The sequence below is a fragment of the Herpailurus yagouaroundi genome, unplaced genomic scaffold (assembly GCF_014898765.1).
Source record: "Herpailurus yagouaroundi ecotype Mexico unplaced genomic scaffold, PumYag 250, whole genome shotgun sequence".
NCBI classification, from domain to species: domain Eukaryota; kingdom Metazoa; phylum Chordata; class Mammalia; order Carnivora; family Felidae; genus Herpailurus; species Herpailurus yagouaroundi.
Genome location: NW_024412467.1, coordinates 8578150 through 8606059, shown reverse-complemented (window position 1 = coordinate 8606059; position 27910 = coordinate 8578150). Strand labels below are relative to the sequence as shown.

At 45.4% G+C, this 27910-nt stretch overlaps 1 protein-coding gene across 5 annotated transcripts in view; it reads left to right on the top strand.

Moving 5' to 3' along the window:
* The window catches only part of KDM1B (lysine demethylase 1B), a 69369-nt gene that overhangs the window by 29985 nt on the left and 11474 nt on the right, over window positions 1–27910 (top strand). For all 5 annotated transcript variants that reach the window (XM_040460529.1, XM_040460525.1, XM_040460526.1 and 2 more), the window contains 9 exons: window positions 2947–3151; window positions 5378–5562; window positions 8898–9074; window positions 9463–9537; window positions 12879–13016; window positions 13975–14146; window positions 17243–17370; window positions 18357–18488; window positions 19280–19354. In XM_040460529.1, the coding sequence (XP_040316463.1) occupies window positions 2947–3151; window positions 5378–5562; window positions 8898–9074; window positions 9463–9537; window positions 12879–13016; window positions 13975–14146; window positions 17243–17370; window positions 18357–18488; window positions 19280–19354 (1287 nt within the window). The remainder of the gene's footprint in view (window positions 1–2946; window positions 3152–5377; window positions 5563–8897; window positions 9075–9462; window positions 9538–12878; window positions 13017–13974; window positions 14147–17242; window positions 17371–18356; window positions 18489–19279; window positions 19355–27910) is intronic.

Genomic DNA, 27910 nt, shown 5'->3' with positions numbered 1-27910 from the left:
TATTCTTGGGATGTAAGAACTTTAAAAAGTTTGGAAGAGATCGGGCCACCTGGGTGGCTCAGTTAAACATCTGCCTCTTCAGCTCAGGTCATGATCTCAGGGTTTGTGAGTTTGAGCCCCACGTTAGGCTCTGTGCTGAGTGTGGAGCCTGCTTGGGATTCTCCCTCCTTGCCTCTCTCCCTCTCTCCCTCCCCCTTTCCCTCTCCCTGTCTCTTCCTCCCCTCTCTCCCTCCCCCTCCCCTGCTTGCTCTCTGTCTCTTTCTCAAAATAAATAAAAATAAATTTAAAAATAAAAGTTGGGAAGAGTTCCCAGATTTGACCTGCCAGTTACTTGTGTTTGGCTGAGAGAGAGGAGCAGCCGCTTCACCCTGGTTCTATTCCTGTGGCTTTTAGGGTCACTTTGAAAGCAGGCTGTGAACTTTGAGTGCTGTATAAGCTTCTGAGAGCTGCTGTAACAAATGATCATAACCTGAGTGGCTGATGGCCACAGAAGCCTCTTGTCTCCTAGTTTCAGAGGCTGTGAGTCTGAGATGAAGGCCGTTGTCCCCCTGAAGGCTCCAGGGGAGCGTTCATCCTGCATCTTCCAGCTTCCAGTGTTACGAGCCACCCTGGGCGTTCCTTGGCTTGTCCAAGTATCACTGCAGTCTCTGCCTTGTGACCCTCTTCCTGTGTGTCTCCCCATCCTTGTGTCTCTTTTCCTTCCCCCTTTTTTTTAAACTTTTTTTTTTTAAGTTTATTTATTTTGAGAGAGAGAACAGGACAGGCAGAGAGAGGAGGTGAGAGAGAGAATCCCAAGCAGGCTCTGCACCGTCAGCACAGAGCCCAGTGCGGGGCTCTAACTCACGAACCGTGAGATCAAGACCTGAGCCAAAATTAAGAGTCGGAAACTTAACTGAGCAACCCAGGCGCCCCTCTTCTCTTCCTCTTATGTGGCCGTTAGTTGCAGTGAGTTTAGGGCTCACTCTCCTCTAGTGTGACTGATTACGCTTGTCAAGACCCTGTTTCCAAATAAGGTCACATCCTGAGGTTCTGGGTGGACACAGACTTTGGGGGAGCACCATTTAACCCAGCGTAGTGGCTACTTCATTAACTGTGCTAATCGATTGACTGTATCAAGTATGATTTCTTCTATGGCATGTGTAGTGAAGGTGAGAGCTGGGTACTTGATGGTGCATCAGCCGAATTCTTGCCGCATGTCCAGGAGTGGCCACTGTGCCGAGTGGATGCTCTCAGAACGGCAGGATGGAGTGCTGGTGCATCAGTTGCTGTTGGAGCTGCTCACATCCCAGGGCAGAGGCTGGTTGGAGCACCTTCAAGTCAGCTTCAGGGGGAAGAAGGATTGGGAGCAGGTATCAGGATGGCAGGGCCTCTCTTGGGTCCTCAGTTCACCAACAGCTGCAAGACCCAGGAAGCAGAAGAGATTGGGAAGAGCTTGGGTTCATGTTTGCTGGGGCACTTCCATTCTGACCTCTGCGCGGTCCATGTGGATGGACTGTCAGGGTCTGAACGCTCCGTGTCCTTTCTCCTTGGGATTACGCTGGGAAGGAGTCCCCAGAGGCAGCCCTGGTGTGTCGGGGAAGGAACTGAAGTTTCTGTGCTTTTTCAGTGTAGCGCACAGGCAGGCCGCAAGGGTAGCCTTGAGAACAGATTGCAAATTGAAATGCCTGCAGGGGCTGAGCTGGTACAGCGAATGTGTGAAGCAGCTGGGAATAATTTATAGGGGGTGTTGGGGCCCTTAGTAAACTGAAAAATGCTTGTCCCACGCTTGGACCCTGTGAAAGGTGAGGGGCAAGCAAAAGGCATCCGCGGACCGCGTTCGCCCTCTGGACCTCGAGTTCACAAACCCCCACTTGATGGCAGGTTGCATCTGCTCAGAGCCTGGAGAGCTGACAGCAGAGGGTCCCTGAGCTCAAGGTTCTCCTGTGTCAGATTCTTAGAATTCTTGGAACATGCATTCAAGATCATGTTTAGAAAAGGCCGTCTGACACAGGATTGGAGGCAGTGTCTCTTTAGAAGCCAAGTAAATGTGATTTTTAGTGCAATAGTCATCCTGCAGATGCTTCGATCCAATGACTCCATATGTTAAATCAGCTCTGGAATGCGATCACATATTTTAAGGCCAAAAATAGCTGCTTTTTTCATTTCTACATTTAGCATCTTATTTTGATAGTTGTAGTGTACTCCTCCCTCTGAAAGTTTTTAGTACCTTCTAGCAAAAAGGAGTAATGCTTGGCTGCTTCTCAGGAGAGCTGTTTTTTTCTGCCTAGTTTTGTAATTTCCATTATCTTCCAATCCTAAGTAAAAGGGGGGCGGGGGGGTGGGATAGACCATGAATGATTGCTGACCAGAGAGAAGTTTCTTGTGTCAGACTGAAACCTGAGCTTTCAGCATAGTGGACTATACTGACTCTTACATTATGTGTAATTATGCTGCACAGATAATAACGTTGTACTGGACGCAGCTTTATTTGGTGTTGGAGGTTGGGGGTGTTGGTGTTTGAGGGGCACAGGAGGAGGCTGTTGCTGTGCTTCTGAAAGATTTCTGTTAGGAAACGCTGTCTCCGCGGACCCTTGGCTATTTTTTCTTTTTTTATTGTTTGTTTTTGAGAGAGAGTGTGAGCCGGGGAGGGGCAGAGAGAGAGAGGGGACTGAGGATCCAAAGCAGGCTCTGTGCCGACAGCAGCCAGCTGATGTGGGGCTCGAACTCACAAGCTGTGAGGTCATGACCTGAGCCGAAGTCGGATGCCCAAGTGAGTAAGCCACCCAGGCGCCCCGACCCTCGGCTCTTTTTGTTTCTAAATCGGAGTGTGCGGAACTCTGGTGTAGGGTGGTTGAGTGTGAGAGGGCCGTGGGTGAGTGACGCACAGCGTCCTCTGTCCTTGGCTGGGTCTGCACGTACGGTTCTTGTCTGCCATTGCGCCTCTGTGTCTTGTCTGCCCCGTTTCAGAGGGTGTCGGAAGTTTCCAACCACTGGTGGTACTCCATGCTCATCCTCCCTCCTCTGCTGAAAGACAGCGTGGCGGCACCCCTGCTCTCTGCCTACTACCCCGACTGCGTGGGCATGAGCCCCTCCTGCGCCAGCACGCACCGCGCGGCCGGCAGCACCAGCCCCGGGAAGCTGGAGCCCTCCAAGGCGGCCCCCTCTGCGCCGGGTGAGAGCCGGTCGTGGCCCTCCCTGCTTCCCCTCCCCCTCTTTCCCCGGGCACGTGTGGGCGAGCAGAACGCAAAAGACATTTTCTTAATGTGTGTGGCCTGATAGAAGGCCCCTCATTATTTCATGCATTTAGTTATGCCGTGGCTCAGTTGTATCATTTGTGTAGATCGTGCAGTTAATTTCCCCTCCATAGTGTGAAGTCCGTAACACCCATCCAGGAATTGTGTCTACGGAGTTGAAGGAGTAATTTTTATTTTTTTTTTTAACAACATTTCTTTTTCTTTTTTTTTTCCTTTTTTACATTTATTTGTTTTTGAGAAACAGTGAGACAAAGTGTGAGCGGGGGAGGGGCAGAGAGAGAAGGAGGCACAGAATCTGAAGCAGGCTCCAGGCTCTGAGCTGTCAGCACAGAGCCTGATGAGGGGCTCGAACCCACAAACTGTGAGATCATGACCTGAGCCTTAGTCGGACGCTTAACTGACTGAGCCACCCAGGTGCCCCATCTTTTTTTTTTTTTTAACGTTTATTTATTTTTGACAGAGAGAGAACGAGTAGGGGAGAGACAGAGAATCCCAAGCAGTCTCTGTGCTGTCAGCGCAGAGCCCGATGTGGGGCCCAACCTCATGAACTGTGAGATCGTGACCTGTGCTAAAGTCAGCTGCTTAACTGACTGAGCCACCCAGTCACTCCAAGGAGTTTCTTATTTGAAATTCAGGTGGCTACATAATTTGAAGATAATGTAAACTCGGACATACTGGAAGATAGTTTTGACTGTATGAGTCGCCCTTCTTTTTTTTTTTTTTTTTTCTGTCTCCCCAGTCTCTCTGCTTCTAATGAAGCCGTTGAAAATCTCAGCTAAGTGATCCACTCTTGAAAATAATCCAAAACATCAGGTCAGGCCAGACCTGCTCTTGACCGTTTACTTTAAATGGATCTTTAAAATTCTCTACTGGAATTCTTAGTGTACAAGGAACAATTTTAGACCTTCCTCTGTCTGGACACTAACAAACTTCATGTTTGGTGGTGCAAATAGATTTTGACCTGGAAGCATTTTTTTAAGGTTTTTAACCAAATAACACTGGGCCCTCTAAAAATGTGGAGGTGGTCAGAATCAAAGCTGAAGTGATAAATCCCAGGGTTAATGAAGGTACAGTGAAACAGGCTTGCAAATGCTATATGTGGGTATGGGCATTTGTGAGGGACAGTTTGTGAATTGAAAACCTTAAAGTAGATAGACACCCTTTATTCTAGGAATTTATCCTAAATTAATTATCGAAGTAAATTATCAAATGTGAGTCCAAAGATTTATATTGCATTGTTGATAATAGTGAAATAATTAGATGAAAATTCAATGTGCAGCAATGGGGGAGTGGTTAAATCATGGGAAAATACTCTCTGTCCATTGAAGTCATGTTTAATGACATAGGGACAATGTTCTTGAAAGGCAGGTTAGGAAAAAGCATTTTTTTCTGGCTTTAGAAAAAATTAAGTACCTGTTATATTAATAGTCTCTGTTCATAGAAACAGCACTGAGGATAGATTATCCCGTTAAATGTTACCCCACTGTTCAAGGATTCTCAGAGGAGTCAGGGATTGATACATACCTCTATGAACCTATTCATTGTTTTAAAATTTTTTAATGTTTTATTTATTTTTCAGAGAGAGAGAGTGGGGGAGGGTCAGAGAGAGACAGGGGGAGACAGAAGCCAAAGCAGTTTCAGGCTCTGAGCCATCAGCACACAATACCTGACGTGGGGCTCGAACTTACAAGCCGTGAGATCATGACCTGAGCCGTTCAACCGCCTGAGGCACCCAGGCGCCCCATTTTTTAATCAGAAAAATTCCAATGAGTTAACATCTATTTCCATGGGGAGTTCACGTTCACAGAGTTTCAGTCTTACAACATACAGAATTTCGGGGGATTTGTTGCACAGCAACGTGGACGTGCTCAACCTGGCTGCACGCAACACCTGAACTCGGTGAAGGTGGTCGATTTTATGGCAGGTGTCGTTACCCCAGTTAAAACTTAAAAAAAATTTTTCCATGTGAGGAAAGAATGGGGAAAATAGGTAGTTCGTGTGTCTTTCATCGGCTGGACAGAGGAAGCAGGAAATTTATTGTAGGACAGACCATGGCGCTTGCGGTTTGGTCTCGCCCTGGCGTTTCCCTGGTTTGGGTTTGGAAGTTACGGCCGTGGGATTTGCCCGTCTGTGTCTTCTGTCAGCTCCAGGCATGAACCGGTACTTCCAGCCTTTCTATCAGCCCAACGAGTGCGGTAAAGCCCTGTGCGTGAGGCCAGACGTGATGGAGCTGGACGAGCTCTATGAGTTCCCGGAGTATTCCCGAGACCCCACCATGTACCTGGCTCTGAGGAACCTCATCCTCGCGCTGTGGTACACTAACTGCAAAGTAAGTGAAGGGACGTGAGCTGACGCGTGCGGGCGGAGGCCGCCCTGGGAAGAGAGGGGCTGCGATAGCCGCGGGGCGGGGGGGGGGGCCCTCTAGATCGGGGATTCTCCACCTGCGCACTGTGGACATTTGGGTGGATAGTCTTTGTGTGGGGGGCTGTCCCGGGCACCGTAGGATGTTGCGCGGCATCCCTGGCCTCTGCCTTCTAGATGCCACTAGCTCAGCCCTGGTCGTGACCATCAGAGGTGTCTCCAAGTATTACCAAAGGGGCGCGAGGTCTCTGTATCCTGAGAACCACCACTTCAGATCATATCAGAATTCTTGACTCTAGTGAGTGCGTGTATGGCAGAGTTGGTTCCCAGCGCGTTCTGCTGTGAATGACAAGAGGAAGAGAAGTAAAACATTAAAGATTGTATCATAAACCCCTGGAGGCAGAGAGTCTTAACATCGTATTATCCTCCAACGTGGAGACTAGTGAGTTCTTTGCTGTTTGCTGGGACTGAAGAGATGTCAGGGGCCTCACGCAGCACCTACCTGGAAAGGGGCGAGGCTAAATGACAAGGGAATATGAGCTTCAAAACAGCAACAACAACAACAACAAAGGATTTCCTAACCCTAATATTTTTCTGATTAATTTCTTCAATTGTTTGAGGAACTGCTGAATCCAGAACCTTTGGCAAGACTGCCAAATTAATCTTGATTAAAGAAAGATATTCCAGGGGTGCCTGGGTGGCTCAGTCGGTTAAGTGTCCGACTTCGGCTCAGGTCATGATCTCACTGTTGGTGAATTCGAGTCCCACGTCCAACTCTGTGCTGACAGCTCAGAGCTTGCTTTGGATCCTCTGTCTCCTTCTCTCTCTGCCCCTCCCCCGCTCATTCACCCTCCCTCCCTGTCTGTCTGTCTGTCTCTCTCTCTCTCGCAAATAAATATTTAAAAGAATAGATACTCCAGTTCCACCCTGGTATCTCACTGGGTTAGAATCCAGTATGAGGTGGCCTGATTAGGTTATGGCTGTTACTACAACTTATATGAATTATGTAAGTGGTAATGAACAAGGCAGACTTGTTCATTTCCTCCCCAGCAGGCCTGAGGTAGATGCTCAATAAACATTTGCTGAACTGAACAAAATTGTGGTCAGAATTTCCTGTAAATAAGTTGCAAAGATACACTTTTCAGAAAAACAGTCTTGGATTCATTTTTCTTCACGTTTCTTTTCATTTGACTTTGAAAATCGATTGATACAGGTGAAGAAGCTTACAGAAAAAAATCCTGAACTTATCAGCCTGGATCTATTTTAATATTTAATAAAATAGTATGTATTACCTATGTTTAATATTTTAGTGGGAAAACACATATATAAAGGCTATGAGTCAAAGATTTTGAAATTATTTTTATTTTCATGAAAACAAATTTCTTTACCTTCAGCATTGCAAGCCAATGAATGTTATTTCTTGATTACTTTGAGCATGTACTTGACCCTTGAACAATCTGAGGGTTAGAGGCATTGACTCCATCCCCTACTACCCAGTCAAAAATCCACATACAACTTTTGGGTCCCCTAAAACTTCTAATAGCCTACTGTTGACTGGAAGCCTTACCAGTAACGTAAGCAGTTGATTCACACACGTTTTGTATGTTGTGTGTATTGCATAGTATATTCTTAAAGTCAGCTATAGAAAATATTATTAAGAAAATCGTAAGGGGACGGCCTGGGTGGCTCAGTCCGTTAAGTGTCTGACTCTTGATTTCAGCTCAAGTCACGATCTCGTGGTTTGTGAGGTTGAGCCCCGAATCTGGCTTTGTGCTGACAGTGTGGCGCCTGCTTGGGATTTTCACTCTCTCTGCCCCTTCCCCCACTCGCTCTCTCTGTGTGTCATGACACTGGGTCAAGGCTACGTTAATCTTGAATCTTTGAAATGTTCCGAGACCTTGCCAAAGTTGGGATGAGTAGGGAAAGGCAGTGTCTTTTGTTCTTGTTTATTTATTTTGAGGGAGAGAAAGGGGGCACGTGTGCGGGGGAGGGGCAGAGGGGGAGAGAGAAAGAATCCCAAGCAGGCTCCAGGCCGTCAGCACAGAGCCTGACATAAGGCTCGATCTTACGAACCTTGAGATCATGATCTGAGCCCAGATCATGAGTCAGACGCTCAACCTACTGAGTCATCCAGGCGCCACTCTCCCCTTTTTAAACAAGTTCCTAAATCTCTCTCCTCATATCAGTGATGAGAATCCAGCTTTTCTGCCAGTACCAGTGGCAGTGTGGGCTTCAGCAGTGGCCCTTGCTGTGTGGTTTATTGAGTCAAGAATGTATTTACGATGTGGTCAGCCCACGCTCCCTCTAGCTGTCCTTCTCTGGGACGGGAGAGGATTAGGAGAGAAAATGCAAATTGCTGTTTCTTCCTTTTGTCCCTTTCTTCTTTTTGTCCTTCACAAGGCAAACCTCCCTCTGATCTTACTATATCTTAGTGATACCTGATGGACTCATATACCCTGAAAGGTGTTTTTTTTTTTTTTAATTGTAAAATGCAATGTAAAATTTACCATTTTTACCTTTGTAAAATGTACAGTTCAGTGGCATTAAGTAAATAGTGTTATATGATTGTCTCCATATCTAGTTCTAGAACTTTTTTGTTACCCCAAGAGGAAACCCCACACCCATTAAGCAGTCACTCTCATTCCTCCCTTCCCCCAGTACTAGTCTGGCAACCACTAGTCTACTTCCTGTCTCTGTAGACTTGCCCAGTGCGGTAGTTTATATAAATGGAATCATGCAACATGTGGCCTTCTGTCAGTTGCTTCTTCATTTAACATCACGTTTTCAGGGTTGATCCATGTGGTAGCAGTCATCAGAACTTCATATCATTTTTTTTAATGTTTTATTTATTTTTGAGAGAGGGTGCATGAGAGGGGGAGGGGCAGAAAGCAAGGAAGACAGAGGATCCGAAGCAGGCTCGTTGCTGACAGCAGTGAGCCCAGCATGAGACTTGAACTCACAAACTGTAAGATTATGACCTGAGCCGAGATCAGAGGTTTAACCGACTGAGCCACTCAGGCACCCCAGAACCTTCATTTCTTTTTATGGGCAGATAATATTCCATGTGTGGGTATACCCCTTTGGCTTATCCATTCATCCGTTGATGGACACTTGGATAGTTTCCACCGTTTTGGCAGTTTGAATAGTGCTGCTGTGAGTTTTGTTGGAACCTACGTTGTCAGTTCTTTTCAGTGTATATGAGTGGAATTGCTGGGTCATATAGTCATTCTGTTTAACTTTTGGAGGAACCAAGAGTTACGTGTTGTATTTGTTTTAACAGTTTGGTTTTGTTTTCAAACACAGGAAGCTCTTACACCTCAGAAATGTATTCCTCACATCATCGTTCGGGGTCTCGTGCGCATCCGATGCGTTCAGGAAGTGGAGAGGATACTTTATTTTATGACGAGAAAAGGTCTCATCAACACAGGGGTTCTTAACGTCGGCACCGACCAGCATCTTCTTCCTAAAGATTACCACAACGTAGGTGACTGTTGCTTTAACGGGGACACCACCATGATCAGTGCTAGCATGAAGATACTAGTGAATACTAGTTAATAATACTAGTGACAGCCACATTATCACCACAGAAATTATAAAGCAAGACGTTTGTAGAACGTGTGTTGCTTTGGGGAAGAGTGTCAGGAACTGTAAGGCGGAGGAGACTCCTTAAGAACAGTACTTCCGTGTTCTTTAGGAAAATAGCTTTCTGGGAACATTAAAGAAATGTAGATGAGCTAACATGGCTTGGTGGTTAGTACCTTCTAGAACAACTAACACGGTATATTGTTTTATCGTTTTCATTTCTCTAATTGGATCCTTCCCCCTCCCTCCATTTTTTAAATTTTTTTTATTTTTTTTATTTTTAAAGAAATCAGTCATCATTATCGGGGCTGGTCCAGCAGGATTAGCAGCTGCTAGGCAACTGCATAACTTTGGAATTAAGGTAAGATTTTGGGACATGAAGTTGATAACAGATGGTTAACCATTCCTTTGGTCCAGATTTTCTAAGATTTAGAAACCAGGTTCTGATTTTAGTGGGCAGTTCTAAATGCACTGTATCTTTGTATCTTTAAAATCTTTGCAATTGGTTCTAGAAAAGATAAAAAATTTTTTAGAATTGGTTTAATAAAAAGAGTTTAGACAGCTTTACACAGGGTTTTAGACTCCTAATGAGCGAGTCAGAAGAGATTCTGTGCAGGTATGAAAGCAGAAATTTTTCCCAGGTGTTATTGACACTATAGAGGGGACATTGGGAAAAAGTCTTTGTTTTTGCAATAGCTTGAGACAGCTAATCAGCAGCTTAGAAGTTTACCATTTCTTGTATAAAAGTTTCTGAAACACACAGTGAAATTTGCATTTTTTTTTTTTTCGAGTAACCTCTGTCCTCTGTGCCCAACATGGGGCTTGAACCCACAACCCTGAGAATGGAGAGTTGCAGGCTGTACCAACAGCCAGCCAGGTGCCCCTCAAAGGCACACTTTGACTCTCACTCTGAGAAACAAAAATCTCTGCTTTTGGAAGCAAGATTGAATTAATCTGTTGTTGAGACAGAACTGCATGACTTTAAAGTGTGCTCCACCTGTTTGAGGCAGCTTGCTTCTCCAAGGTAGGGTAGTTTTTACCTAGTATGTGGCCATATTCCAGTTCAAAATTAGCCAAAATAGAGACTGTTAGAAAAAAAATTGTGCAATTTAGAATCTAATTTCTATTAGGTTCATTCAAATTAGCCATCCCCTTGATTTCTGTGACTTTTTAGGTCTGACACATTTCCCCTTTTTAAACACTTATTTTTCGAGGACTTTGGTTTTCAGTAAACCAGATGTGAAAATCATCTTGGTAGAATTGAATTAATCTTCACTTTTCTCTGGCTGAAAGAAATGACAGCTTTTTTTTTTTTTTTAATTTTTTTTAATGTTTATTTATTTTTGAGAGACAGAGACAGAGTGTCAGGGGGAGGAGCAGAGAGAGAGGGAGACACAGAATCCAAAGCAAGCTCTAGGCTCCGAGCCGTCAGCACAGAGCCCGACACGGGGCTCGAACTCACGAACCGTGAGGTCATAACCTGAGCTGAAGTCAGATGCTCAACCAACTGAGCTACCCAGGCGCCCCAAGAAATGACAGCTTCTTTTCCATGGTGTCTCTTCTGCTGGAAGAGTTTCTGAGATGAGAAAAGGTTTTAGTAGCCATGTCTAGGAGCCGTTTCCCTCAGTTGAATGGAAGACGTTAAGTCTTGGATTACATTATGTTGCTAACGAAACAGAAGAACCTGAGTTGGATTTATAGGAAGTGTGTTTGCATTTCAAAATCTTTTTTTTTTTAAATGGTTTATTTAGTTTTGGGAGAGACGGAACATGAACTGGGGAGGTGCAGAGAGTAGGGGCGACAGAGGATCCAAAGCAAGCTCTGAGCTGAGAGCAGACAGCCAGATGCAGGGCTTGAACTCACAAACTGTGATATCATTACCTGAGCCGAAGTTGGACGGTCAACAGACTGAGCCACCCAGACGCCCCTCAAAATATTTTCTTAATGGCGTTAAGCTAGGAAGTGTTTTAATTGATCATTTATTCCAGCATCAGATATTAGGGCCAAGATTTCTTGTTTTTACTTAGAAAACTTACTAAGTTTTCTTTAATAAAGAAATTTAATAAAGAAAACTTTACTAAGTTACAGGGGAGACTATTAACATCAAAAGTCTAGGGTGCCGTCTTTAATGTCCTGCCTTCCTCTTATACTGAAAAAGAATCTAGAAATGGGTGGGTCTGTGTTAATCTGAATGAAATCCAAGAAAGAGGGTGGGGAAGGTAGAAATTTGGCTATAGCCTTGCTTGTTGAAGAAAATGAGGAATAAAATATTCAGAGGACTCCACCTGTTCTCTCCTTTCTTTTGCCGGGTTATAAGACAGACTCTACAGAGACCACCCATCCTTCTCATGGTCAGGAAATAGAGTCACTTGAGTAACCTAGGAGACGGCTAACTTGGGGAACCTCCTTGAGCAATTTGAAAGAGTGCTTTCCGGGATCCAGAAGTGGAATGGGTGGCCTTGAACTGCATAGGATTCCCATTTGCCCTGGGTCACTGCAGCCCAGAGAAGTGTAGCACTTATAGCCACAGGGCTGTCTGTCACCCACAGCCCCTCCTGACCTCAGAAATTTGGGGGAAGTAGAGGCACCTGGCTGGCTCAGTCAGTAGAGCACTCGACTCTTAATCTCAGAGTTGTAAGTTCAAGCCCACATTGGGTCTAAAGATTACTTAAAAATAATTTTAAAAAAAATGTTAAAAAACGCAGATTCATCTAAGCCCTTAAAAAGAAGAAAAAAAGAAAGAAATCTGGGGGAAGGTAAAATCGTCTGGGTATGGGGCCAGCCTGCTTAGATCAAGCCCACAAGGTCATCGTTGGGTAGAATGACATATGATAAAAAAAAAAAATAATAATGTTTATATTTTGAGAGAGAGCACAAGGAGGGAAGGGCAGAGAGAGAGAGAGAGGGAGACACAGAATCTGAAGCAGGCTTAACCTACTGAGCCACCCTGGTGCCCTTGTTTTTTTTTTTTTTTTTTTTAATAATAGTCACATCTTAGGGACATTAAAGCCCATTTGCAATGCTAAAGGAATTTTGCTACACACATAGATGTTTCATAGGACAAAATCACTGCATTAACCTAGTTTCTTTTAGTGTTTTTTAATTTGTGGGATAGTATTTCATAAAAGCTCTTAGTGCATCTCACATGCTGGCTCATCAAATCTTCTTATTGTGGGATTGGAGGAGGGACAGTTTAAGGCATTCCTCCAGCAGGCTACTCACTCCTTACTAAAAGCGGGATTGTGTGTTTTTGTTTTTTTTTTTTTTTTAATTTTTTTCAACGTTTATTTATTTTTGGGACAGAGAGAGAGCATGAACGGGGGAGGGTCAGAGAGAGAGGGAGACACAGAATCGGAAACAGGCTCCAGGCTCTAAGCCATCAGCCCAGAGCCCGACGCGGGGCTCGAACCCAAGGACCGCGAGATCGTGACCTGGCTGAAGTCGGACGCATAACCGACTGCGCCACCCAGGCGCCCCCCCTTTGTGTGTGTGTGTGTGTGTGTGTGTGTGTGTGTGTGTGTGTGTGTGTTTTAACATCTACTTTGGCTTCTGTTCACACCACCCTCTTTTTAAACTTTTGTTCACAAGCGAGCTAATAATTAACTACGTATGGAACTTACCTGTGTCATTTTGCGTTTGTAGTACTGTATTTAAATGGCTACTCTATTCCTGTGTAGCTTCCCTGATTGCCTATCTTTTTAGGTGACTGTCCTGGAAGCCAAAGACAGAATCGGAGGCCGAGTATGGGATGATAAATCTTTCAAAGGCGTCACAGTGGGAAGAGGGGCACAGATTGTCAATGGCTGTATCAACAACCCGGTAGCACTCATGTGTGAACAAGTGGGTTTCTTGATGATTCGTCTCGTAGATAAGCAGAAGAAAAAACTGTCTCATTTTGTTTTCGTATAGTATGAATATGCTTCTGGATGATAAATAACAACCCCCAAATGGTTTCTTGCCCCTCATCCCCGAGAAAAACAGTTACAATTCTTCCTTTCTGAGAAAGTGGAGCGAGAGCACAGAGAAGATTTTTTCCTGAGATCTATAATTCTATTTGTGTGTTTTTTGCAGGCCACTTGATAAGCTTGTCACTTTAAGGTTTGCTGGGTGAAGCAAATAAAAATACAGCATGCCCAGCTAAATTTGACCTTTTGGATAAATAAGTAAATTTTTTTAGGATAAGTATATCCCAAGTACCACGTGGGCTATTTTGCATGCGATGTTTGGGATATACTTCTAAAAAACAATAACAAAAAACAACCCCCCACCCCCCCAAAACCCAAACCACTCGTTATTTATCTGAGAGTCCAGTTTTAAGAGGGCATGCTGTCTTTTATCGGGCAACCCTACATAGTTTCTTTGAAGACCTGGTAGGCCCAAGGTTTTTCTCTGAACTACTTATTTGCTGTAAATTCGGCATCAGCTTCTGTGAGTGTTGGTGTGGTTGCATGCTCATTCCTGTGAGGGTCCACGCAGGGGACAGGACGTCAGAGCAAGGGGAGGCCGTGTGCAGCTGTAGCACCTGAAGCATTAACAGACCCTGGCCACAGAGCTGTAGGGTGCGTGGCATAGAAGCTGCCTGCTGTTACCTCACGTTTTCCTGAGAGAAGCGCTCGATTTCCTGCTCTTTCCTCATTGCCTGACTTGGCTGCCACTCCCCAGGAGGCATGTGTAGCTTTACTTTCGGGATCTGTTAGACCATTTTCTCCATGAGAGAGCTCTGTCTGATTTCAGCTTAGAACCTGTAAGTGTTTTTTCCAGGGAAAATTTTCACCTTCTTATTCTTATTATTTTGAAGCTTGGCATCAGCATGCATAAATTTGGAGAGAGATGTGACTTAATTCAGGAAGGTGGAAGAATAACTGACCCCACTATTGACAAGCGCATGGATTTTCATTTTAATGCTCTCTTGGATGTTGTCTCTGAGTGGAGAAAGGATAAGACTCAGCTCCAAGATGTTCCCTTAGGAGGTATGGGAGAATGCGGTTCTGACTGTTCCTTGGGAGTCTCTCTGTAACCCAAAGCTGGATTAGCAGGAGCAGAGGAGTCCTCTGAAGGGGTGCCCGGCTACCTCGGTCAGTGAAACATGTGACTCTTGATCTCGGAGTCGTGAGTTCAGGCCCCCACATTGGGCATAGAGTCTACTTTAAAAAAAAAAAAAAATGGAGTCCTTTGAACCTTCGTTTTGGAGTGGTGAATTCTCCAGACTGTCCCACTCTGGAAAGCAGATCTTCCTCAGGGACCTTTAGATGCCCGTGTCCATGAGCACTCATGGATCTTATGTTGCATAAAATAGCTGGTGTTTAAAATGATCATTTAAATGTTTAATTTTTAGTTGCCCCTAGGAGCTTACTTTTAAGGAAACTGTGGTAAGCCCCTTGTGAATGGTCAATGCCATAACGCCCTTTCTAGATAAGAGAGTTTCTGTATGCCAGGATTTCCTTTCCCTGTTTTGGGCAGTAGGTTGAGATTTTTTTTTTTCAGTACGTTTTAAGAATTCAAGAATGTGTATTACAGTTTAAAATTTTAAATTCAGAATCGTTAGGCTTTGGTACTAAATGGACCAAAACGTACTAAATGTACTCTTTTCGAAAACTTGACTGTCTGTAAGAACTCATTTCCGTGAGGGTGCCAGCGGAGATTTTACCATCCTGCTTCTTAAATTGATATTTATTTAACCTACAATTTTTATGCCCTGAATGTATTGACTTGTAGTTCTCGGCGAATGTCTGGGTTTCTTAAAGTATGATTCCGTTCACAAGATGTTAATTTTTTTTTTTTTATTTTTTTTTCAACATTTTTATTTATTTTTGGGACAGAGAGAGACAGAGCATGAACGGGGGAGGGGCAGAGAGAGAGGGAGACACAGAATCGGAAACAGGCTCCAGGCTCTGAGCCATCAGCCCAGAGCCTGACGCGGGGCTTGAACTCATGGACCGCGAGATCGTGACCTGGCTGAAGTCGGACGCTTAACCGACTGCGCCACCCAGGCGCCCCTCACAAGATGTTAATTTGTTTCAACTGTATGTTCCCTTATAAGGGTTTTTACTTCTTCACCTTGATAGATGCTGCATCACTGTTTGGAGTAAACGTCTCCGTGGCAGGGACCGTCCCTTCTCTTTACTCCCCTTTTCCTCTCCTGCCCTGAGACCCACCATGTTGAGCCGCCCTAACTAGTTAAGTGTTCACTGGCAGAGTCCAGCAGAACATTTTCAGAAATTTCCTGGGATGCACGGGGATCATTTAATCAAATGTAGGTAGTGTCCAGACCCAGTAGTGGGCCGTTGAATTTTCTGAAACTGGGGACAGTTACTAAGCTGACATTGTGCAGAATGTTCTCAGAGTTTGGTTAGCATTCTGCACGTGTGTGGTAGTCACTGGACGGGGTTTTCTTCACCCTCCTTTCAGGACTACCACATAAAAACATTAATAGTACTGCTTTGTCTTGGCCTTACTTAAGAAAAGTTATCAGGGCAGGATCAGCAACGCTGTGTGAGTTGGTGTTTTGTCTTGTAAATATTTTTTTGAAAAGCTTGAATAATGGCACACACATCTCCACTTGGGGAAGGTTGCGGTTACATCCTGCCTGGTAGTATCTGAGCTGAGATTTCACCTAATTAGCACTTAGCCCAAAACACCCAAATATAAATAGTGAGAAGCTAGAGTTAATTTCACAAAGCATATGTAAAAAGGTTTTAAATGTAATTTACATAAAAATCACATTAAGCCTTCTCCCAATCTGTTCATACTTAATTTCACATACTGTTCCAGCAGTCTCGGTTCTCCCCGAACCTCTACAAAACCTAAAGGAAAATAGAAAGTACACGGCAGGATGCAGGAATGGGAGTGCAGGATGGTAGCGAAAGTGGCAGGAAAGCCCTGTGGTCTGGGCGGGGAAAGGCGGCACAGATCCAGAGCAGCTGCGGGCATCCCCAGATTAACCATCTAGCACGAGGGTGGAAAATTTTAATGAGAACCCGGAGTTGCCAAAACAAATTTTTTTTAAATTCCCTCTCAGTTCGTGTCTAGCTAAGCCAGTGCACAGGACTTGATAGAAGCCTGGAGTCTGTGCTGTACATGTAGGGTGGTGGTCCTCACTGGAAAGGTGATGAAGAAGGGCCCGTGCTAAGGTTCTTACCATGTGTCGGGCGTGAGCCTCCCTCGCCCCCACATCCCCACAATAAAGGGAGTCGAAGACCAGAATTGGAACGATTCCACAGGGCTGTGTATGTGTAGTTAAAGTTCCGGTTGTGTGACGTGGCCGAATGCTGGGGTTGCTAGCGAGCAGGATTCCCGAGGTGCGTGGAGGCCGGGTGACGCTGGCCCGCAGGGGCGATGGGCCGGGCTGGGGGCTGCTGGCAGGGAGGCCAGTGGGGGCAGCTGCCTCCTGGGCTCGGAATTTACCGGGAAGAGACCAGGCTGCAACTTAGCAGAGCGTGGGAGCGGGCGGGTAGTAGTTGCTGTCTTTGGAAAGGCTGGAAAGGTGGTAGCAAGCGTCTGGCTGTGGGTTTTGGAATTTATTACGTAGGTGGTGAAACACCGGTAATTGGAAGGTTTCAAGGCAGCAGACTGAGGTGATGAAAGGCCATAACGGAGTATTCTTGTTTCTGAGAGAATACAGCCGATAGTCTGTTGTAGGTCTCTTAGTTAAGGTGGGAGGTCCTCAGAAAGTGACTTCAGGTGATTCGCACTAGGACCAGAAAGGGAAGAGGATTTTTCTCTGGGTGTGTGTCTTTATATATGCGGGGGGCGGACGGTGGGGGGGGGGGGGCCGGGGGGGTACTTTTTTCTCCATCTTGAGCCAAAAAGGAAAGTTTTTTCAACTGGGCAGAAATGAAACCTGGTTGAAGGTAGCCTCCTGACCTTGTTTCCAGTTGAGATAAGCTTTTCCTTTGTGAGCGAAACCAACCTTCTCAACATATCCTCCCTCATGCCCCGAGTTGGCTTGGGAAGGGACCTGAGTTTAGCAGATTTTGCAGGTAGCGGGAGTTTGGGAGCATAGGATAAGGAATTAGACAATAATGTGACAGCCGTTCTTTTTCTGCTTTGCCCCCTTCCCCTTACAGAAAAGATCGAGGAGATCTACAAAGCCTTTATTCAGGAGTCGGGGATCCAGTTCAGTGAACTTGAACAACAGGTGCTTCACTTCCACCTGAGTAACCTGGAGTACGCCTGCGGGAGCAGCCTCCATCAGGTGTGGTTGGCTTCTGTGAAGCGCTTGCATGCGTGCGCGTGTGTGTGTGTGCGCGTGTGTGTGTGTGCGCGTGTGTGTGTATGCTTACCCGTACCGCGCATCTAAGCACTGAACTCCTGACCGGTTTGGGTAAACAGGAAACAATGGTTCTGCTGTTGAAAAGGTCAAAAACCATGACTTCAGAGCATATTAACCCCACAGTGGTTTAGACTTTTTTTTTTTTTTTTTTAAGTGAGAGAAACCTTCCTTCCGATAATGGGTGCAAAGACTCAGTATGTGAACCAAGTGCAGGACGGCCACGGGGCTGGACCCGGGAGGGGCCCAGAGCCTTGTCTGTTCACTGCCGGTCTTCCCTTGTGCTCCACGGAGTCCCTGAAGGCATTTCTGTGGAACCGTCGTGGTCTGAGAACACTGCTCTCGGGAGACCAAAATAGAGTAGCCTTGCAGTTACGGTCTGCCTGTCTCGCTGGAATAAATTTAAACTTGCCTCCGTCAGTCACTTGACCACTGTGGTCTTGATACTCAGGCCCTCTGTATTTTGAACAGAGTCTCCACGGCTGACCCCGACCTCTTGTCCAACTCCACACCTCCCTGCATTTGACTCCATTGTGGTTGGAGTAACCCTGTTTTCCAAAACTGTGCCGGGTTTCAGCCTCTGCACAGATGCCACGTTGAAGACACGTGGATGGCATATTTATAGCTGGAGTTGCTCAAACGCAGTTTTACTCATAGAGTTCTCCTTTTCCAGAATTACTGATATGTAATACACCGAGTGTGTTTATCAAGGAGTGGTGCCCGTGCCCAAATCACGTCTACCTTTTGTTCTAAGATCCGCTTTCCTGGGGCACGTGGCCGGCTCAGTCGGTGGAGTGTGCCACTCTTGATCTTGGGGTCATGAGTTTAAGCCCTATGTTGGGAGTAGAGTTGACTTTAAAAAAAAAAAAAAAAGAATAACATAAGCTTTCCTGCATATTATCATTTCCCAGGTGTCTGCTCGCTCCTGGGACCACAACGAATTCTTTGCTCAGTTTGCTGGTGACCACACTCTGCTAACGCCTGGCTACTCTGTAATCATTGAAAAACTGGCAGAAGGACTAGACATTCGGCTGGAGTCTCCAGTGAGTCTCCACAGCGGCCGGGAGGGGCGGCTCTGGTTTGGCCTTGGGTTTGGAGGATGTCAAGTGCGGGACACGTGGATTACACAGGAGACAGGTGCTTGCTGTGAGCCTGTTCGTCAGGCAGCTCCACCGTCTGGAAGCAACAGTGGCTCGGATGCATTTTCATTGCTAATGAAGTGTTCAAGTGTCTCATGACCTCCCTGACACAATGCAGCCATTTTCACTCTCGAGTGTTCCCTTCGAGTCTTTGTCCTGCTGCATTTGTATTGTGCATTGCTCTAATCATAGAGGCCCCCGTTTACCTGTATACTTCACTCTAGACTGTGTTGTAAAGATTTTCCACTTTCTTTTTTTTTTTTTTTAATTTTTCTTTCAACGTTTTTTATTTATTTTGGGGACAGAGAGAGACAGAGCATGAACGGGGGAGGGGCAGAGAGAGAGGGAGACACAGAATCGGAAACAGGCTCCAGGCTCCGAGCCATCAGCCCAGAGCCCAACGCGGGGCTCGAACTCACGGACCGCGAGATCGTGACCTGGCTGAAGTCGGCCGCTTAACCGACTGCGCCACCCAGGCGCCCCAAGATTTTCCACTTTCTGACAAAGTGTTTATAAGTTGTAATGACTGAGCGATAGTTCCCTGCAGTCAGCTGTAAATGTCACTTAGATCTCTGAATGCCGGGAAGTGATTCTCTGGAGTCTTGGAGGTCTAAACTCACGTGATAGAATCGGGGAGGATCCTGGATCGTATGGGTCCGTCCCTCGTGGTTTTCATGGTTGTTTTTCTTGCGCAGGTGCAGAGCCTTGATTATTCTGGAGATGAGGTGCAGGTTACCATGACGGATGGGACAGGATGTACAGCACAGAAGGTAGGTGCTAGCATTTCACGAGGTGCAGCCAGGGGCCTGGGGGTGTGGGAAAACAGTGTTTTCCACCTGGAAGTTGGCCTTTGGCAGTCTGCCCGAAGCCTTGTTTGATTCCTGAAGAGTTCCCTGTCTCCACTCAGTTCTGTGTGGATGTGCAAGTCTGATTGACCTGATCTAACGCTGTATGCATTCATGGAAGACAGAATTCTGAATAGTGCTTATTTATTTACTTTTAATGGTTATTTTTGACAGAGACAGAGCCGGGGTGAGGGAGGGGCAGAGGGAGGGGGAGACACAGAATCCGAAGCAGGCTCCAGGCTCTGAGCTATGAGCACAGAGCCCAATGCGGGGCTTGAACCCATGAACCATGAGATCATGATCTGAGCTGAAGTTGGACCCTTAACCAACTGGGCCACCCAGGTGCCCCGAGTAGTGTTTCTTAAAGTAGGTTCTGTGGTACATCAGCCCTGAGAGTTGTACAAGAAAAGAAATTCTTTGGGCAAATGAGTTTGAAAGTGTTGTATATTGCAGTCTACTTTTTGAGTTAAATAAGAGTGTATTAAAGGCTCTGAGAAGTCACGCATTCCAGAAAACTTAGTTTGCTTAATTCAGTACATACAAAGGTGGTGGGTTGGTTTGTTTGTTTAGTAGGTTTCTTTTGCCATGGAATCATTTTTCAGTCCAAGACAGCTCCATGTTTTCATTTTGAAACTGGCAGAAGTACTTTTATGTTACTGGAAGTGTTTGTAAACCACGTTAGTAGGTGGCCACTGGAAGAGTGCTGTAATATGCAAAGTCACACAGAGATTTCTGAGGTGTTGGAGAGCAAAGATGCTTACTTGGGGTGGAGGGGAAGTAATAAATCCTGTAAGTTTATTTCAGTTTAGTTATTTCTGACATGACCAGAATGTATAAATGACAGACCATCACTGGATTCCTAGATTAGCTGTGCTCTGCCCGTTTCAGTTACCTAGAAGTATTTCAGAGTGCATGATACTCCTACTGAGCTAAAGGATCTCATGTCAAATGAAGAGACAGGGTCTGGTGTATGAGCCCAGGGGGTGGGTCCTCATATTATTCCTGTCATTGGCTAGCAGGGTAGTTAGGAATGGTAGTGTAGCCTTTGGACTCAGAGTGGGTCTTTAAAAATTTCTTTTTTAGGTTTTATTTATTTTTGAGAGCAAGAGAGAGCATGAGTGGGGGACGGGCAGAGAGAGAGGGAAACACAGAATCCAAAACAGTCCCCAGGCTCTGAGCTGTCAGCACAGAGCCCAATGCAGGGCTCAAACTCACAGACCGTGAGATCATGACCTGAGCCGAAGTCAGACACTTAACCGAATGAGCCACCCAGGGACCCCATGGACTGGTAGTGGTTCTCAATCCTGGCTCATGTTAGAATCACCTGGGAGGGGCCTAAAAAGAAAGGCTGCAGCACCCCCACCCCGACATTCTCCGGGATTCAGTCTGGTCATGTTTGTGAAACTGCTCAGGTGAGTCCGATGTGTGGCCAGTGTCAGACCACTGAGCAGCCCTGCCCTTATGTGGGAGCCCCAAGCTGAGAATTTAAATTTAAAGCTCCTTGTGGTGGTAAAAATTGTTTTTAAATACCTCTCTTTAAAACTGTAAGTCAGCCAGAACGCCTGGGTGGCTCAGTTGGTTGGGTGGCCAACTTGGGCTCAGGTCATGATCTCGCGGTGCGTGAGTTCGAGCCCCGCGTCAGGTTCTGCACTGACAGCTTGGAGCCTGGAGCCTGCTTCGGATCCTCTTTCTCTGCCCCTCCCTCGCTCCCACATTGTCTCTCTCTCTCTCTCTCTCCCTCTGTAATACACATAAACATTTGAAAAAATTTTTAAATTGCCAGTCAGCTGATGGCTCAAGCGCTGGTATTTTGTGACTCTGCCTGTCGACAGCTCTCGCTGGGTCCCCCTCTGCCTGACCCTAACCAAGCACCTTTGCTCTTCTCTCTTTATGTCCAGCTCTCCGGGGTTATTAGGGCATAGCTGCAGGCTGTGTTCTCAAGTCTCTTCTGGAATGTTTACAGGAAGTATTTTTATAGTAGTCTGCAAAGATGGCATGGTTTGAGTTGGAAGTTTCCCGGACTTAGAAGTGAAAGATTTGCACCCCAGCGTGATCCACCAGTAAACATCTGACACACTGTAATGCAGTTTAGGCTGGTTCCACCCAGGTCTGGCCTCAGTCCCTGACCAGAGCGGGTTCGTCCCTTTGGCCTGTTTGTTTACCTAAGTTCGTGTGCTTTTTTTTTTTTCACTTTTTGCTTTTTTTTTTTTTTTAATGTTTATTTTTGAGGGAGAGAGGAGAGTGAGCCGGAGAGGGGCAGAGAGGGAGAGAGAGGATCAGAGGATCCGAAGCAGGCTCCATGCTGACAGCAGAGAGCCTGATGCAGGACTTGAACCCATGAGCCTCAAGATCATGATCTGAGCTGAAGTCAGACCCTTAACCGACTGAACCACCCAGGCGCCCAGCTTCATGGGCTTTTGAGAGCGTTTTTGTTGTTAAGAAGATATCTAGATCTTATTTCCTTGAAGTTCTTCTGCATCCAAGAGAATAATTCTCTCTCTCTCTTTTTTTTTTTTTTGGCTTGCTTGATGATGACCGAGAAAATGTTTTATATTTTATAAAAAGTTCCATGTGGCAGAAAATAGCGACAAAATCACAAGAACAACTCTGGCCTTTCTGTGCTCCTGGAGTTGGGGTTCAAGCCACATACGCTACATCTTTGCTGAGGGCTGTGGTGGATGTGGTGCTTGGCATCCAGTTCCATGGGACGCTCCTCCGTCCACGCTGCCTGCAGTGTGGACGGAAATGGACACACACACACACATACACACACACGCTTCCTAGACTCCCTTGAAGCTGAGGTTCTAAATAGGAAATGTTGCAGCCACTCAGATGCACTGGCGTGAGATTTGGAAGGTATGGCATGGCTTTTCCTTCACTTCTGACCAGCATCGTGGTCAAGGTGTTAGGTTTTTCCGCAGAGGGGCCAGTAGAGGGTCCAGGGTCCGCTCATTAACTACAAGGGAGTCGTGAGGCAAGCACGAGGAACCCATTTCACAGTTTGTTCTAGAAGTGGCGTGCTTCTGGAGCTGGTAGCAGTGGTAATGGCTCCTCATTGAGACTGTGGTAACAGGGTTCTGGAGCCAGAAGTTTTCTGATTGTGTGGAGAGACAGCAGCTGTCTTTGATGGCAGGGTTTTGTGATGAGACCTCGAGAGTCGTTCTTGAAGGCTCTTAGCATCGGCACCTTCAACTCTCTAAAGGATTGTGTAAGCCGTTGGGAGACCCTGCAATAAGTTGCTTCCTTCTTGGGGCTCCTGGGTGGCTCAGTTGGTTAAGTGCCTGACTTCGGCTCAGGTCATGACCTCACAGTCCATGAGTTTGAGCCCTGCGTCGGGCTCTGTGCTGACAGCTCAGAGCTTGGAGCCTGCTTCAGATTTTGTGTCTCCCTCTCTCTCTGCCCTTCCCCTGCTAGTGCTGTCTCTCTCCCTCCCTCTCGCTCACTCAAAAATAAATAAAACATTAAAAAAATAAAAATAGAGCAGAACGGAGTCGCCGGAGCCAAGCGCAGACGAGAGGCCCACGGAAGAGGGTAGGAAGGGCGGCGAGGCGGTGCGCGCTCCACGGACTGGCGGGAGGGAGCCGGGGCGGAGGGGCGGCTTGCCGGCCAAGCAGAGCCCCCAAGTCTGGCTTGCAAAAAGCGGAGGGGCCTGACGGACTGTGTTCCAACAGCAAGCGCGACTTAGCGTCTGGGAGGTCATAAGTTAACAGCTCTGCTCAGAAAGCGGGAAGGCTGGAGGACAAAGGGAAGGAAAGCTGCTGAGCCCCCGGACGACAGAGCTCAGTTTGGTGGGGAACAAAGGCGCTCGCCAGCGCCATCTTCCCCGCCCATCCCCCAGCCAAAATCCCAAAGAGAACCAGTTCCTGCCAGGGAACTTGCTCGCTCCGCGCAAACACCCAACTCTGCGCTTCTGCGGAGCCAAACCTCCGGCAGCGGATCTGACTCCCTCCTGCTGCCACAGGGCCCCTCCTGAAGTGGATCACCTAAGGAGAAGCAAGCTAAGCCTGCCCCTCCTGCCCCTGTGCACCTTGCCTACCCACCCCAGCTAAGACGCCAGATCCCCAGCATCACAAGCCTGGCAGTGTGCAAGTAGCCCAGACAGGCCACCCCACCCCACAGTGAATCCCGCCCCTAGGAGAGGGGAAGAGAAGGCACGCACCAGTCTGACTGTGGCCCCAGCGGTGGGCTGGGGGCAGACATCAGGTCTGACTGCGGCTCCGCCCACCAACTCCAGTTATACACCACAGCACAGGGGAAGTGCCCTGCAGGTCCTCACCACACCAGGGACTATCCAAAATGACCAAGCGGAAGAATTCCCCTCAGAAGAATCTCCAGGAAATAACAACAGCTAATGAGCTGATCCAAAAGGATTTAAATAATATAACAGAAAGTGAATTTAGAATAATAGTCATAAAATTAATCGCTGGGCTTGAAAACAGTATAGCTGACAGCAGAGAATCTCTTGCTACAGAGATCAAGGGACTAAGGAACAGTCACCAGGAGCTGAAAAACGCTTTAAATGAAATGCATAACAAAATGGAAACCACCACAGCTCGGATTGAAGAGGCAGAGGAGAGAATAGGTGAACTAGAAGATAAAGTTATGGAAAAAGAGGAAGCTGAGAAAAAGAGAGATAAAAAAATCCAGGAGTATGAGGGGAAAATTAGAGAACTAAGTGATACACTAAAAAGAAATAATATACGCATAATTGGTATCCCAGAGGAGGAAGAGAGAGGGAAAGGTGCTGAAGGGGTACTTGAAGAAATAATAGCTGAGAACTTCCCTGAAGTGGGGAAGGAAAAAGGCATTGAAATCCAAGAGGCACAGAGAACTCCCTTCAGACGTAACTTGAATCGATCTTCTGCACGACATATCATAGTGAAACTGGCAAAATACAAGGATAAAGAGAAAATTCTGAAAGCAGCAAGGGGTAAACGTGCCCTCACATATAAAGGGAGACCTATAAGACTCGTGACTGATCTCTCTTTTGAAACTTGGCAGGCCAGAAAGAGTTGGCACGAGATTTTCAGTGTGCTAGACAGAAAAAATATGCAGCCGAGAATCCTTTATCCAGCAAACCTGTCATTTAGAATAGAAGGAGAGATAAAGGTCTTCCCAAACAAACAAAAACTGAAGGAATTTGTCACCACTAAACCAGCCCTACAAGAGATCCTAAGGGGGACCCTGTGAGACAAAGTATCAGAGACATCACTACAAGCATAAAACATACAGACATCACAATGACTCTAAACCCATATCTTTCTATAATAACACTGAATGTAAATGGATTAAATGCGCCAACCAAAAGACATAGGGTATCAGAATGGATAAAAACACAAGACCCATCTATTTGCTGTCTACAAGAGACTCATTTTAGACCTGAGGACACCTTTAGATTGAGAGTGAGGGGATGGAGAACTATTTATCATGCTACTGGAAGCCAAAAGAAAGCCGGAGTAGCCATACTTATATCAGACAAACTAGACTTTAAATTAAAGGCTGTACAAGAGATGAAGAAGGACATTATATAATAGTGACAGGGTCTATCCATCAGGAAGAGCTAACAATTATAAATGTCTATGCGCCGAATACCGGAGCGCCCAAATATATAAAACAATTACTCATAAACACAAGCAACCTTATTGATAAGAATGTGGTAATTGCAGGGGACTTTAACACCCCACTTACAGAAATGGATAGATCATCTAGACACACGGTCAATAAAGAAACAAGGGCCCTGAATGAGACATTGGATCAGATGGACTTGACAGATATATTTAGAACTCTGCATCCCAAAGCAACAGAATATACTTTCTTCTCGAGTGCACATGGAACATTCTCCAAGATAGATCATATACTGGGTCACAAAACAGCCCTTCATAAGTTTACAAGAATTGAAATCATACCATGCATACTTTCAGACCACAATGCTATGAAGCTTGAAATCAACCACAGAAAAAAGTCTGGAAAACCTCCAAAAGCATGGAGGTTAAAGAACACCCTACTAACGAATGAGTGGGTCAACCAGGCAATTAGAGAAGAAATTAAAAAATATATGGAAACAAACGAAAATGAAAATACAACAATCCAAACGCTTTGGGACGCAGCGAAGGCAGTCCTGAGAGGAAAATACATTGCAATCCAGGCCTATCTCAAGAAACAAGAAAAATCCCAAATACAAAATCTAACAGCACACCTAAAGGAAATAGAAGCAGAACAGCAAAGGCAGCCTAAACCCAGCAGAAGAAGAGAAATAATAAAGATCAGAGCAGAAATAAACAATATAGAATCTAAAAAAACTGTAGAGCAGATCAACGAAACCAAGAGTTGGTTTTTTGAAAAAATAAACAAAATTGACAAACCTCTAGCCAGGCTTCTCAAAAAGAAACGGGAGATGACCCAAATAGATAAAATCATGAATGAAAATGGAATTATTACAACCAATCCCTCAGAGATACAAACAATTATCAGGGAATACTATGAAAAATTATATGCCAACAAATTGGACAACCTGGAGGAAATGGACAAATTCCTGAACACCCACACTCTTCCAAAACTCAATCAGGAGGAAATAGAAAGCTTGAACAGACCCATCACCAGCGAAGAAATTGAATCGGTTATCAAAAATCTCCCAACAAATGAGAGTCCAGGACCAGATGGCTTCCCAGGGGAGTTCTACCAGACGTTTAAAGCAGAGATAATACCTATCCTTCTCAAGCTATTCCAAGAAATAGAAAGGGAAGGAAAACTTCCAGACTCATTCTATGAAGCCAGTATTACTTTGATTCCTAAACCAGACAGAGACCCAGTAAAAAAAGAGAACTACAGGCCAATATCCCTGATGAATATGGATGCCAAAATTCTCAATAAGATACTAGCAAATCGAATTCAACGGCATATAAAAAGAATTATTCACCATGATCAAGTGGGATTCATTCCTGGGATGCAGGGCTGGTTCAACATTCGCAAATCAATCAACGTGATACATCACATTAACAAAAAAAAAGAGAAAAACCATATGATCCTGTCAATCGATGCAGAAAAGGCCTTTGACAAAATCCAGCACCCTTTCTTAATAAAAACCCTTGAGAAAGTCGGGATAGAAGGAACATACTTAAAGATCATAAAAGCCATTTATGAAAAGCCCACAGCTAACATCATCCTCAACGGGGAAAAACTGAGAGCTTTTTCCCTGAGATCAGGAACACGACAGGGATGCCCACTCTCACCGCTGTTGTTTAACATAGTGCTGGAAGTTCTAGCATCAGCAATCAGACAACAAAAGGAAATCAAAGGCATCAAAATTGGCAAAGATGAAGTCAAGCTTTCGCTTTTTGCAGATGACATGATATTATACATGGAAAATCCGACAGACTCCACCAAAAGTCTGCTAGAACTGATACATGAATTCAGCAAAGTTGCAGGATACAAAATCAATGTACAGAAATCAGTTGCATTCTTATACACTAACAATGAAGCAACAGAAAGACAAATAAGGAAACTGATCCCATTCACAATTGCACCAAGAAGCATAAAATACCTAGGGATAAACCTAACCAAAGATGTAAAGGATCTGTATGCTGAAAACTATAGAAAGTTTATGAAGGTAATTGAAGAAGATTTAAAGAAATGGAAAGACATTCCCTGCTCATGGATTGGAAGAATAAATATTGTCAAAATGTCAATACTACCCAAAGCTATCTACACATTCAATGCAATCCCAATCAAAATTGCACCAGCATTCTTCTCAAAACTAGAACAAGCAATCCTAAAATTCATATGGAACCACAAAAGGCCCCGAATAGCCAAAGTAATTTTGAAGAAGAAGACCAAAGCAGGAGGCATCACAATCCCAGACTTTAGCCTCTACTACAAAGCTGTCATCATCAAGACAGCATGGTATTGGCACAAAAACAGACACATAGACCAATGGAATAGAATAGAAACCCCAGAACTAGACCCACAAACGTATGGCCAACTCATCTTTGACAAAGCAGGAAAGAACATCCAATGGAAAAAAGACAGTCTCTTTAACAAATGGTGCTGGGAGAACTGGACAGCAACATGCAGAAGGTTGAAACTAGACCACTTTCTCACACCATTCACAAAAATAAACTCAAAATGGATCAAGGACCTGAATGTGAGACAGGAAACCATCAAAACCCTAGAGGAGAAAGCAGGAAAAGACCTCTCTGACCTCAGCCGTAGCAATCTCTTACTCGACACATCCCCAAAGGCAAGGGAATTAAAAGCAAAAGTGAATTACTGGGACCTTATGAAGATAAAAAGCTTCTGCACAGCAAAGGAAACAACCAACAAAACTAAAAGGCAACCAACGGAATGGGAAAAGATATTTGCAAATGACATATCGGACAAAGGGCTAGTATCCAAAATCTATAAAGAGCTCACCAAACTCCACACCCAAAAAGCAAATAACCCAGTGAAGAAATGGGCAGAAAACATGAATAGACACTTCTCTAA